The sequence below is a fragment of the Sinocyclocheilus grahami genome, unplaced genomic scaffold (assembly GCF_001515645.1).
Source record: "Sinocyclocheilus grahami isolate Dianchi unplaced genomic scaffold, SAMN03320097.WGS_v1.1 scaffold1749.1, whole genome shotgun sequence".
In the NCBI taxonomy this organism is placed as follows: Eukaryota; Metazoa; Chordata; class Actinopteri; order Cypriniformes; family Cyprinidae; genus Sinocyclocheilus; species Sinocyclocheilus grahami.
The window spans coordinates 69,306-82,987 of NW_015506928.1; the positions used below are offsets into that span (position 1 = coordinate 69,306).

The 13,682-nt window shown below is 37.0% G+C and overlaps 1 protein-coding gene across 1 annotated transcript in view; it reads left to right on the top strand.

Moving 5' to 3' along the window:
* The window catches only part of LOC107572424 (rab effector Noc2-like), a 30,740-nt gene extending 20,943 nt beyond the window's left edge, over positions 1 to 9,797 (top strand). The window contains exons 5-6 of the mRNA XM_016258856.1: positions 5,871 to 5,957; positions 9,759 to 9,797. Of these exons, the coding sequence (XP_016114342.1) occupies positions 5,871 to 5,957; positions 9,759 to 9,797 (126 nt within the window). The remainder of the gene's footprint in view (positions 1 to 5,870; positions 5,958 to 9,758) is intronic.
* The last annotated feature ends 3,885 nt before the right edge of the window (positions 9,798 to 13,682 follow it).

Genomic DNA, 13,682 nt, shown 5'->3' on the forward strand with positions numbered 1-13,682 from the left:
CGCTTCTGAATCAGCTACTGTTTTGTTATTAGTTTAAGTATTTGCTATTGACTGTTCAAATGTGGAGTTTTGCGCATTGTGTGTGTGTGAGAGAGAGAGAGAGCGCGCGAGAGAGAAAGATTTGATTTTTAACACCTCTTTATTTATACAAACAAGATTTTTCTACAAGATAAAATTATAATTTTTTTAAACAAAAGTTGAGTGATTTCATGAAAAAACATTTAGCTCAAAACAACGCGAGAGAGAAAGATTTGATTTTTAACACCTCTTTATTTATACAAACAAGATTTTTCTACAAGATAAAATTATTATTTTTTTAAACAAAAGTTGAGTGATTTCATGAAAAAACATTTAGCTCAAAACAATTCCAAAGCACAACATATTGTCTACAATAGAGCACAACACATCTTTATAACACCAGATGAAAATGAATTACTCTACATTATTTATAGAAATATAAAAATCTAATTCAACCTTCAATCTGGCTTTCATCATTCTGACAAACAAAGTGCTTTCATCACAATCAAGAGACCCATCTTCCTTATTTCTCCAGCTAATATAAATAGCCATTTTTGCTTGACCTAAAACAAAATTAAAAAGCTGACATTTCTGTCTGCATTTTTGACTGTATCTATATCCAAGAATAAACTGAATCGTGTCCCATACAGCACTGGCTCCTTCAACAACCAAAACAGTGAATCACTGCTTGTCCTCAATTTCTGGAACATCCCCCACACAGTAAGCAACCCATGATAAAACTTAGGAAGATTGCATAGTTTGTGAGTCTTCAGATCCATTAAAAACAACGACTGAGCTAGGCCCAAATTACCACCTTGGCTCAATATGGTATAGGCCAAAGGTCTCCAGACAAGGTTTTCTGGTCCAAACAGAAGTCTTTGTATAAATTGGAGTCTGAAAGTAGCACCTCTACTAGCGAGATGAATGAGTCCTTGACCTCCTTCTTCCTTTGGCAAAAACAAAAGACATTGTGGGACCCAATGTAAATGATCCCAGAAAAAGTTGACTAAAACTGCTTGTATTTTTGCCAGCAGCTGTGGCGGAGGATCTACACACATCAGGCGATGCCACAACATAGATGACACTAGGTTGTTAATCACTAATACACGACCCTTAAAAGACATGTGTGGTAAGATCCACTTCCATTTCCTGAGACGTCCTCCAATTTTTTCTAAAACATTGTCCCAATTTTTGCACAAAAATGAATTGTCTCCTAAAAACACACCAAGATACTTAAAACCACCCGTAGCCCAAGATAGCCTATTAGGCAAGACAGTCTTTTTAACTAACTCAATACCAAAAGCTATGGCTTCACTTTTCCCCCAGTTGATTTTTGCAGATGACAAAACACTGAAATCATTTATACATTCCTCAAGAATATTAATGTCATCTTGATTCTTGACAAAAATAACCACATCATTAGCATAAGCAGATAATTTAAAAACTGAATTGCAGCCAGGAAGGGATACACCTGGAAGGAGTCTTCTTAGTTTATGTAGGAAAGGCTTGATGGCTAGTGAGTAAAGCATTCCAGAGAGAGAACAGCTCTGCCTAATTCCCCTCTGAACCTTAAAAGGAACACTTAAACCCCCATTAATCTTTAGTAAACTCTCAATATCTCTGTATAAAACCTGGATCATTGCTATAAAACTTGGACTAAAACCAAACACTTCCAACGTTTGCCACAAATATTGATGTTCAACTCTGTCAAACGCCTTTTCTTGGTCTATTGAAATTAAACCAAGTTCACTACCCAAAGAACTGGAAAGGTCCAAAACATCGCGGATTAAAATAATGTTGTCAGATATCAACCTGTTAGGAATGCAGTAGGTCTGGTCCACATCTATAATTTGCTCCATTGCTTTTTTCAGTCTCATGGCTAGTACTTTTAAGAGCAGCTTGTAATCAGTCGACAGTAAAGCCACTGGTCGCCAATTTTTTATCTCTTGCAGGTCACCTTTCTTAGGAAGAAGAGTAAGGATCGCCCTCCTGCAGCTTAGTGGTAAAACTCCTTTTTCAAGGCTGTCCATTAGCACAAGTAACAAGTCTTTGCCAATTTCATTCCAAAAAACTTTATAAAAGTCCACAGGAATCCCATCAATACCTGGAGCCTTGCCACTCACTCAGTGCTGTGTATAATTCAGCTTCAGAGATTGGACCACCCAGCTTCATGTTAGTCTCCTCTGAAACCTGTGGTAAGCCCTCATAAAAGGACTGTGCTACCTCTGGTGTCTCTTGAGACTCTTTCTTGAACAGTTTTTCATAGAAGTCAACAGCACATTTCCGTATCTCTGCAGATTCGTGCAGTAGTTGTCCAGTGTTGTTTCGCAAAGAATGCATGAGTCTCTTTTGCCCATTTTTTCGTTCTAGGGCAAAGAAAAAATGAAAAGGAGCATCCATTTTAACCACATTTTGAAAACGTGAACGGACCAGAGCACCTTGAGCAGAAAAACCTAACAGGTTGGACAGAGCTGTTTTTTTCCTTTTGAGTGTTCTCCTTCTCATGTGGAGACTGCTAACTCTTGCAGCTCCACTATTTCACTCTCTGAAGCTTTCATAGATCTGGTCATATCTTTTGTAACATTTAAAGTATATTGAAAAACAAAGCTGTTTGATTTTACTCTTTCCTATGTCCCACCACTGCTGCAAAGAAACATATTCAGATTTTGTATTTTTAAAGCCATCCCCAAAAAACTTAAAAGTATCTCTAAAAACATTGTCATCAAGCAAAGTTACATTAAAATGCCAAAAAGCACTATTACATTTCACATCTTTGATAAAATTAGAACATTGAACAAAGGAATGATCAGAAATACCAACAGGATGTATTGAACAATTTCTCAGAACATTAGTTTGATGTTTGAAACAATAAAATCTATCCAGTCTAGCTAGAGAAATAGAATTATCCTTAGCATGAGTCCAGGTATATTGACGCTGGGAAGGATGAAAAAACCTCCAAACATCACATGAACTATTGGATTCAATTAAATTGATTAAACACGTTTTGCTGGGACCATGAGGTTCTATGTGATTCCTATCAACCCATGTGGCAGTACAGTTGAAATAACCCCCAAGGATCAAATAACAATCATCAGAACAATTTCTTATAACATTGTTTAAAGTGTTTAAAAACATTACCCTTTCAGTTCCCACAGTTGGAGCATATACATTAATAAAAATCTATTTTACCTTTTCAAAGACAGTGTGTATCTTTAATAACCGACCCTTAACAATTTCCTCAGTAACAAAAGATATTGGTATCAAATCTTTAGAAAACAAGATCCCAACTCCACCACTGTTACTGCTCTTATGACTAAGACACACTTCCCCATCCCATTCCTTCTTCCAGTCGGCTTCATTCTCTACTGAACTATGCGTTTCTTGCAGGAATACAACATGAAGTTTTCTCACTTTAAGTAGATTAAAAAGAGCCGCTCTCTTCACATCCTCCCTGGCACCATTGCTGTTTAAAGATCCTGGCTTTACTTCACACATATTAGATGAAGAAATGCATTGGGGTTGCCATTTAAATAAACCAGAGATATGAACACAGAAGAGAGAGAAGAACAAAAGAAAATGAACCATCATTGGCTATTTGCGATCTAACTTTGAGCATCAATTTCTTAAGATGATAAGTTTCTTGATCACTGAAAGGAAACTGATCAGACCGATCAGTATTTTTCATAAACAGCTTGACTGAATCGAGAAACATCTTTAAATCAGGGAAAAAGTCATCAATGAACGGAGTCTAGTGAAAGGGTAAACGCTCTCCGCTTCCACCTGTGTGTCAGCACTAAACTCACCTACACTCTCCTGCGTGTCCATCGAGCTCTCTTCAGACTGCGAGCCGTTCACTGAAGCCAACTTTGATACTTTACTAGCCTGATCTGCGTTCATCGTGTTATCTAGCTCTTTTCTTTTGATATACTGTTTAACCAGATCGCTATCACACACAACATTCTCATCAAGCAGCGCTGATTCAGCTATTCTAGTAACGATATGAACAGTCTTAGTGCCTACCTTTGGATCTCGTTGAACTTCCAACTCTCTTTGCTTGCTCGTTAATTCCTCCATAACTTCCTTCTCGGGATTACTATCGTCGCTTTCCTCTCTTGCAGTTCGTGTACTTACCTTTGTTGTAACTGAAGCGGCAACTCCGCGTGTACTCGACTGTTACTCCACATTAGCGGTGGTTTCACCTAACGTTAACCTCTCCGGGCACGACCGGATCAGATGGCCTACAGTTCCGCACCCGAAGCACTTCATCATCTCTAATCATAATCATCAATCTTAAACTTAAACACCAAGTTCAGTTCCTCATCATTGCTTTTAAGCACCATGAGTACCCGCCTCCTAAAAGACATAACATGTTTTAAATGAGGGGATTTACAACTCATGGGGATCAATTTAATCGGAGATACTAGCTGACCATATCTTTGTAACTCTTTAGCCAAAACTTCATTTTTGAGAAAAGGAGGAACATTACAGATGATGATCTTTTTAGCAGGATTCACTAAAGAAAGAACAGGTATGAAAGTACCTTGAATTACAACTCCATTCTCAATTAACTGATTCGCTTTGTCTATGTTATCCAAAAATATCACAACAGCGCTGTTCATCCACGAGGCGGATTTGATACTTCCAAAACCGACCTCTTCTCCGACCGCTAAACTGCAATCCTCTACCGAACAACTGGCCGGCGGAGACAGCTTAATAGCGTGCCGGCGCATGAGCTTATATAAACCAAGCTGATTGCCTGCAGCCATGCTGCAGCCGCCGCTCTACAAACAACTCACAATAACCTACACTAAAGATCAAACAAACCACAACAAAAAACAATAAAAGAAAAAAAGAGAAAAGTTTTGAAAAACCACTCACACTACCACACGCTCTCCAACGCACTCACCATGCTCAGTCTCACCATTCACTCAAAGAGAGAGAGAGAGAGAGACAGGGTCACATCACAGTGGAGTCAGCTGTCTTAACCATGGCTTGTGTACTGCAAACACATACCAGCTTCATCACTGTGTCTGTCACTCGACTCTGTTCCCCTTTCGCGCTTGAACTGATGGTAAAACTAATGACATTATTTACTGTCTTTACATTTATGTTGAAAGCTGAAGCTGCGATTATGGTAAGGGGCGTTACATTTCCGACGAGTGCTTGCGGTGTTCGGCCAATCACAATGCACTGGGTCAGCTGGCCAATCAGAGCAGACTGCGCTTGTCGGAAGGAGGGACTTTGTAGAAATCGAAGCGTTTGAGAGAGGCGGGGCATAGAGGACCTACAATAATGTACAGTATTTGAAAAATTATATGCATGTCAACATATTCTGTTACACCAAATACACAAAATAATAATCTTTAAAAAAGCATCATATGACCCCTTTAATATATTTTAGTGTGAAGAGGGATGATGCTTTTTACAATCAGCACGATTGCAGGGTGGATGTGTTTCTGCATTCACACAAAATTGTGTGTCCAATAATCTTGCTGGTAAACTTAAAAAAATAAATAATAATAATAAAAAATAAAACCTTAAATAACAGTGGTGGTGCACAAATTGTGGTACACTTTCTCTGTTGTTTTGAGCAAAAAAGCTGACCTTTCACTGGATGAAAGATGAAATTGTTAAATCATAAACACATTTATAATTATAGCAGAATATCACATTATAACTTTTTTTTATATATAAATAAATATATATGACAAGTTTCTTATAATTATATGTATGAATTTATCAATGTGTGTGTATATGTGTATATTAATGTATTTTTAATGCATTAGTTACAGTAGTTATCAGGTTGCGTGTTTGTTTAACTTGTTCTAATGGTATGCGTGTTTGTGTTGCAGAAGGTGTGCACCAAATGTGGAATCGAGACTGCAGGCAGTCAAAAAAGGGCTCAGTGGCTTTGCAAGATCTGCAGCGAACGGAGAGAGGTAGAGTGCCATGCATGATTTACCTTCAAGCTAAACAACCCCATTTGTGCTTTTGAATTAGTTTTTGTTCAGATGTGAAAGCTCAGGGGAGGAATACTAATAATAGAATAAGAAATCTAGTTCCAGAGGATCTTATTTCTATACTGATAACCAACACAGTCTCTGACAGACTGCCTACAGTCTGCCCACATTCTGTTCACTGACCATCTGATGCATATTGCAAACAAAACTGAAAATCTCAAAGTCCTTTGACTTTCCTGGCTGCGCTTCAACTCGGGACTCCAGGTGCACAGGTTTTTATCAGTCCGCCAGGAAACTAAATTGTGTTTAAAATGTACCGGCTTGAAATAATGAGAGGGTATGAGGAAGAATTAATCACTGAAAATGGCAAAATTTGCCAGGTTTGTGGCTTCACATTCTTTGACATATTAATCAAATGGTTTCTTACTCTCCAAGCAAGCAGTTATTTTCCAGAATAACCTGAAGTTCTTTTGCATCAGTTTCGGTTTCATTACTCATGCTTTTTTGAAGCCTATTTTTATCAGCTTATGTTCCTACATCATGATGACTTTCAACACAAGTGAAAATGATGGTTGACAAAGGGTATGACACCAATAATGGGATAAGTAATGAGTAGTCACAGTAAGGTGAATCAGGCCGTATTGTTTGTGGTCAGACTGATGATGTACTGTTGTACATTAATAAGAAAATCTCATCTCTTTTCAGAAGGCTAGCACTTCGCCTTTAAGCTTGTGGAGAAATTAAATTGCTGCCTCTTTGTTGATTGGAGTTTGTGTGTGTGTGTGTGTGTGTGTAAGGTTCAGGGTCATCATGAAAGGAGGAGATGAAAGAGGAATAATTTAGCCTCCCAACCTTAGACAGTTCAAAACTGCAGACAGACTGTAATGCAGCCTGAAACATGTAGTATGATAATGTTGAGTATATTAAAAATCAATAAATGCAAATAGCTGGTTCAAGCTTAAATTATAGAACCACAATTCAATTGTATGGTTGTTATCTCTGTCTGAGGCTTTGAAGGAATGTAGAGCATGATGCTATATTGCAGTTTTCACAAATATTGAATATTCCATGAAGGTTTTCCTTTATATGGAACTATAAAACATATTGTGCCATTCATTTTCAGTTCAACACAACTGGAGTTTTTGATGCACTGCTGTGAATAAAATGGGCCCTATTTCCAACCCAGAGCTGGAAAAGGTGATAGAGGCTCCATGAGCAAGACAGCTGCTGGCAAACTGTCTTATCATGGGTTAGGCGGATAATAGAGGCTTGTTGTCAAAATGACTGTTTCTTACTGGATTTGGAGACAGTTTTGACACTTCCATCACTGCTCTTCCTGTTAGAGGAGCGCTCGAGGTTTGCAATTGAGACATTTTCTACTTTTCTTTATATGTTTTTTTTCTTTGAGAGACATGACTCCTTCCTGTTCGTGTCACCTCAGGCTTTGCTTATGTTTTCAAACGTTGTTGATAGAAATTCTGAAACTACTAGTATTAATAGCAGTGTTAGTACATGATAGTTCACCCCAAAATGAAAATGGTCAATTCAAGCACCCTCATGTCTTTCCAAACCTATATGATAAGATATTTTGAAAAATATATACAGTGAAATATATAATATACAGTGAAAGTCAGTGGGGTCCAAAACAGCTTCCACACAGTGAGTTGAAGAGAACAACATTTTTACTTCCTGGTAGGGGTGTGCGATATATTGTCTACAATAATATTGTAATTGTTGTTTAAAGGATATGCGATTTGACATTAACAAGTATATTGCAAAAACCAAACAAAAACACACCCAGAGAGTGCATTCATACACTACATCAGTGGTCACCAACGTGGTGCCCGTGGGCACTGCCAAGCACGTTCTATAAATAGCTTAAATTAGCGCCAGGCGATAAATGATATCGAGATTATGATCAAATTTATGTTAATAATGATAAGCTCTGGACATTTTACTCGATATGGATTAATCCAACATCCTATCACACAACAGAAATAAATGTTATAGCAACCAGCCAGTGCATGTCGCTAATAAGTCTGCATGTTCTGTGTGTTTGTGTGAATGCATGGAGTAGTTTCATTTGATACACACTCAAACACACGCGACTCGCGGTGTTTTCAGCGTGAGGACATGAACACATGCGCTTCATCTTCAGAGCTGCCCTGAGAGTCACTTCACCAAAACTGAAAGACCTTCACGGCAATAATAATAATAATATTACTATTTTTAAGGAATATCATACAACCAAGTTATTTATTATTATTATTAATTTATACAGTTCTGTTGTGCAGCATCATGTCTGATAAAATAAAAATAAAAATGCTATGTTTTGCAATTGATTTTCATTTGATTACGTTTTAAAGGATTAATTAAATAGTTTGTATTAATTCATTTCACTAGACACCATGTTTTATAATAAATTTGTACTGAATCATAAAACATGGAATCCATAAGAAATCAAATGGAAGAGACAGAATTTAGGGAAAAATAAAATGCATTTCATTGGACCCTAAATTAAAACGTAGCTCCTCTGTGGAATTTAATTGTGAACAAAGTTATGTTTACCTTCATTCTCAAGGTCTAACAAACATGTAGAAAGAATTTCCTTCACCATTAATAGTAAATGAATATCATGATAAATATCAATATTGTATGATAGCCTATTTTTTATAAATTTATCTGGAATTTTTTCCTGGATTGATAAAAAATTTTTAATGCTTGTGAGAAATCATTAATGTTTATTAATGGTTTATATATATATATTGGAGTATATCAAAAGTAGCCCTTGAGACTATTTTATCCCTTCAGGGAGCCCTCACTCACAAAAAGGTTGGAGACTCCTGCACTACATGATGTAGCACTACATGACCAGGGGTTTTCAAACTGGGGTCCCTTGGGGGTCCGTGACGCAAAGCCAGGGGGTCTGCAAAATAATTTGCGTTTTTTTATCTTCTGAAATGTGTTATAATTTATATTCCAACGTGACTTATTTAATGCATTGTCAAATAAGCAAAGGGTAAACACTTAAAAGCGGGCACTTCATATAGCTAAATATATTTCTCATGTCTGTTTGACAAGTAGAAAGTATCGCTGAGTTTTTCTTGATTTTAGTAAGAGGTTCACAGAGACCAAGACGGCAAGCGCATCTAGTTTGTTTTCTTTATTTTACAAAAGCACAATGTTTCACTGTCATTTTGAAGGTACACTAATAAAAATAGACCGTTTTGAATGCTGTCTTGCTCTTATCTGACGGATATCACATTTTTCCGCTGATATAAGGAATCCAAAGTGTTTGCGCTGGCGCCTCCTGCGCGCACACAACATATCAGTTCTAGCATTGCAACTTGACATCACAGCCTCATCATCGGCAAACTAAATTAGACAACTAAACATACAAAAGGTATTTGGTGACTCAATTTAACTTGTCTATTGTACAATATTTAGGTTTTGCCGGTCAGCATGAGCATCGACATTCCGTGGTGTTTTTCCAAACACTGTTTTTTGCATTAAAAAAAAACAAGCATTTTTTTTTTTTATAAAACACTTAATATCTGAGAGAGTGCAGAGCCATGATCACTATATGGGAGATCACGCCCACTGCAAGAGAGATTTGTGCTGGCGCCCTCTCGTATTACAATAATGCACTCTCGACATTTTGCCAGTAAAATAACGCCAAAAACTTCCTCAAATTAACTATAAATGTGAGCATAAAGTTGTAAAAGCTGCAATCCATTTCTTATTGGTTAAAATGAAAGGAGACTATCTCTTGTTTTTCAGGGGCTTGAGCACCCATGGGATAGGCGCCAATGGACATAGCATTTAAAATAAATGTTGTTTGTAATGAACGGCACTAATTATTATTTTTTTATACATATATGCATTTATTTTTGTTCTGTTATGAATTCCACTAAATTTAAACATTTGGAGTGAGGCGAAGTAAAATTCATGTTAGTGTTTGTTTTTTCCTAACATTCGTTTTTACTTAGACCTATTCAGTATTTAAATTATTTCTGAAAGTAACAGTAAAATGTGACTTACACACCGATGCAACTTATGTTTTTAGATTTTTCCCCTCTGGTGCAACTTTCCGGAAAATATTGTAAATTTAATTTACAATATTATGCTGTTGTATTAAAAAGTACATATACAATGGGGACCATTTGCACCAATAAAACAATCATATTATGTTCATTCCTTCTACCCACATTAAACTTTAGCCTTAAACACTGTTATAAATATGAGGGAGTCCTTGGAAAATTTCTCCCTTGTAAGGTGTCCCTGGCTCCAAAAAGTTTGAAAACCCCTGGGTTAGACTACTGCACATTTACAGTTCATACTTTCACTGCGTGATCTAGACTATTAAAATGCATTTAGAATTCCCCCAAAATTCAATATAAGTGGCCAAATACAGTTAGGTCCATATATATTTGGACACAGGCACAATTTTTGTTATTTTAGCCATTGACCAAAACATATTCAAATTAAAGTTATATAATGCATATGAGCTTTAAAGGGGTCATATGATGCGATTTCAATTTTTCCTTTCTCTTTGGAGTGTTACAAGCACTTGGTGCATAAAGAAGATCTGTAAAGTTGCAAAGACTAAAGTCTCAAATCCAAAGAGATATTCTTTTATTGGATGAGGACTGTTTCCAGAACCAGTAGCCTAATGAGTGGCACAAAGGCTGTTTCTATAAAGTTGGGCAGTTCCAACTTTGCAAGGACAGTCTGGCGCTTCTGACTCACAGCCTGTAAGTACATTTTTTGTATTCAAATAATTTGCCAATGATGATTCAAACGCGAGTTTTGAGCAGTGTAGAGTAGGCTTGTTGTTTGTTGTTTCTCCGATCACAAATGCAGACATGGTTTTATGGTCGAACCAGTTCACCAAATCGAACTGAATCTCCAGTATGCACTAATCCACAAATTACTCAAGTTATTCGGTTTATAAACGTGCCTGACACTCCCTCTGACGTGAAATAAACCGATATCCCGAGTTATTCAGTTACTCCTAAAAGTACATTGACTGAACTGCTAAAAGAGAAACGATGATGGGATGTGCACGAGCAGAGCAGCTGGACTGAGTCTCGTCCTGCTGGGAGACGGCATCACAGTATGTTAAGGGGAGTAAAATTTCCGTCACACGCTTGAGGCATTCGGCCAATCACAATGCACTGGATAGCTGGCCAATCAGAGCACACCTCTCTTTTTTTAGAACGATGAGCTTTGTAAAAATCGACACATTTCAGAAAGGTGGGGCATAGAGGAGAAACAATAATGCACATTATATGGAAAATAATGTGTTTTTTTATCTTAAACCGCATAAACACATTGCATTACACCAAATACACAACATAATGTTATTTTTAGTAATGTCATATGACCCCTTTAAAGTGCACACTCTGAGCTTTAATTTGAGGGTATACTCATCAAAATTAGAGGAAAGGTTAAGGAATTACAGCCCTTTAATATGTACCTCCCCCCTTTTATGCCCAAAAGTAATTGGACAATTGACTCAAAAACTGTTTCATAGACCGATGTGGAGTATTCCTTCGTTATTTCTACATCAGTTGAGCAGGTAAAAGTTCTGGAGTTGATTGTAAGCTGTTGCTGTGAACCCACATCATGCGGTCAAAGGAGCTCTCCATGCAAGTGAAACAGACAATTGTTAGACTTCAAAAACAAAACAATCCCATTAGAGAGATAGCAGGAGCATTAAGAGTAGCAAAATCAACAGTTTGGTACATTCTGAAAAAAAAAGAACAGAATGGTGGACAACAGTGGTGGATGATTGGAGGATCCTATCCATGGTAAAGAAAAATCCTTTCACAACATCCAGTGAAGTTAAGAACACTCTCCAGAAGGTAGGCCTGTCACTGTCAAAGTCTACAATCAAGAGATTTTGTCACAAGAGCAAAATCAGAGGGTTCACCACAAGGTGCAAACTATTCATAAGCCTCAAGAATAGAAAGGCCAGATTAGACTTTGTCAAAAAACATCTAAAAATCCAGACCACTTCTGGAAAAGCATTCTTTGGACGGAGGAAACTAAGATCAACCTGTACCAGAATGACGGGAAGAAAAAAGTAGGGAGAAGGGATCCAAAAAATCATGATCCAAAATATACAACATCATCTGTGAAACATGGAGGAGCAGTGTAATGGCATGAGCATGCATGGCTTCCAGTGGCACTGGGTTACTGGTGTTTTGTGATGACGTGACAAAGGACAGAAGCAGCCGGATTAATTCTGAAGTGTACAGGGATATACTGTCTGCTGAGATTCAGCCAAAAAGTGATTGGATGGCGCTTCATAGTACAAGTGGACAATGACCCAAAACATACAGCAAAAACAACCCAGGAATTTTTTAAGGTAAAAAAAAGTGGAATATTCTGCAATAGCAAGTCAATCGCCTGATCTCATTATGAAAATTGTGTCAGTGTCCAAATATATATGGACCTAACTGAATGCCCCTATAGGACTTTTATATGCCTTTTATATTTATATCATATACTTAATATCACACGAAGAGTACAGTTTTTCTCCAAATATCAGCACGATGGCAAATGTGATATTGATTTTATAAAACAGTCCAATAAACAAGAAGTTAATATTAATCGACTTACATTTTAGACACAAAAGTTTCTGTTTTTGCTCCATTTTGTCAACGAAAATTGTTTCAAACAAGGCCACAGCAGAACTGTTTTACGTCTCTAGCTGTTTTAATTACCCTTCAAATTGCGCAAACTGAAATTGCGAATTGAAAACATACATATTGGAAACCAGAGGTGTAAAGAGTACCTAAAAACCATACTTGCGTAAAAGTACAGATACCTTACAGTGAAAATTACTCCACTACACGTTACAAGTCACCAATTCCAAAACAACTTGAGTAAAAGTCTTAGAGTATCTGATTTTAACAGTACTTAAGTATTTTACTTATACTAAATATAGGCTCAAAGATGCACTAGTCAAAGAGACATGCCAGTCAAATACTGTAACATTCTGAAGAAGCTGCGGAAAACAGGCAGAGGCAAGGATCTATGTGCTGGCATTTCATGGAAAAACTAGAACAAACAAAAAGGCAAAAACCAAAGGGAACAACGAACAGAATGACTGGCAAACAAAAAACCATTACATTCAACAACTCACAAGGAACTAAAGAAAAACTAGGGCTATATATATATACACACAGGGGGCTAACAAGCTTAAAGCCCCATTCACACCAAGAACGATACCTATAAAGATAAACTATCTTTCAAAAAGTTCTCTTCAGTATTATGGATAAATAAAATAATGTTAAGTAAAATTAAAAAGCCGAAGCCTTCTTGCAATGGAAACACACAAATTTCGCTAAAAACTCCCATATATCGCAAAAAGGTTTTTTACATTCTCATTAGGTGGTTTTTCAGGCAATTTGAAAAAGGAATATATCGCAAAATTGCAATGGAAACGTTTTTTTTTTTCTTCTCACATTTACAGGTCACCTGATGTATGTAAAAATCACATAATTCCTTAATGTACTATAGCTTTCAAGAAACACCTCATACATTGCTGCTCCGCGTTCCAAACCTGTAAGACCTTCGTTCATCTTTGGAACACAAATGAAGATATTTTTGATGAATTCTGAGGGCTCTCTGACACTCCCATAGACAGCAAGGATGCTAACACGATCAAGGCTCAGAAACGTAGCAAGGAAATTG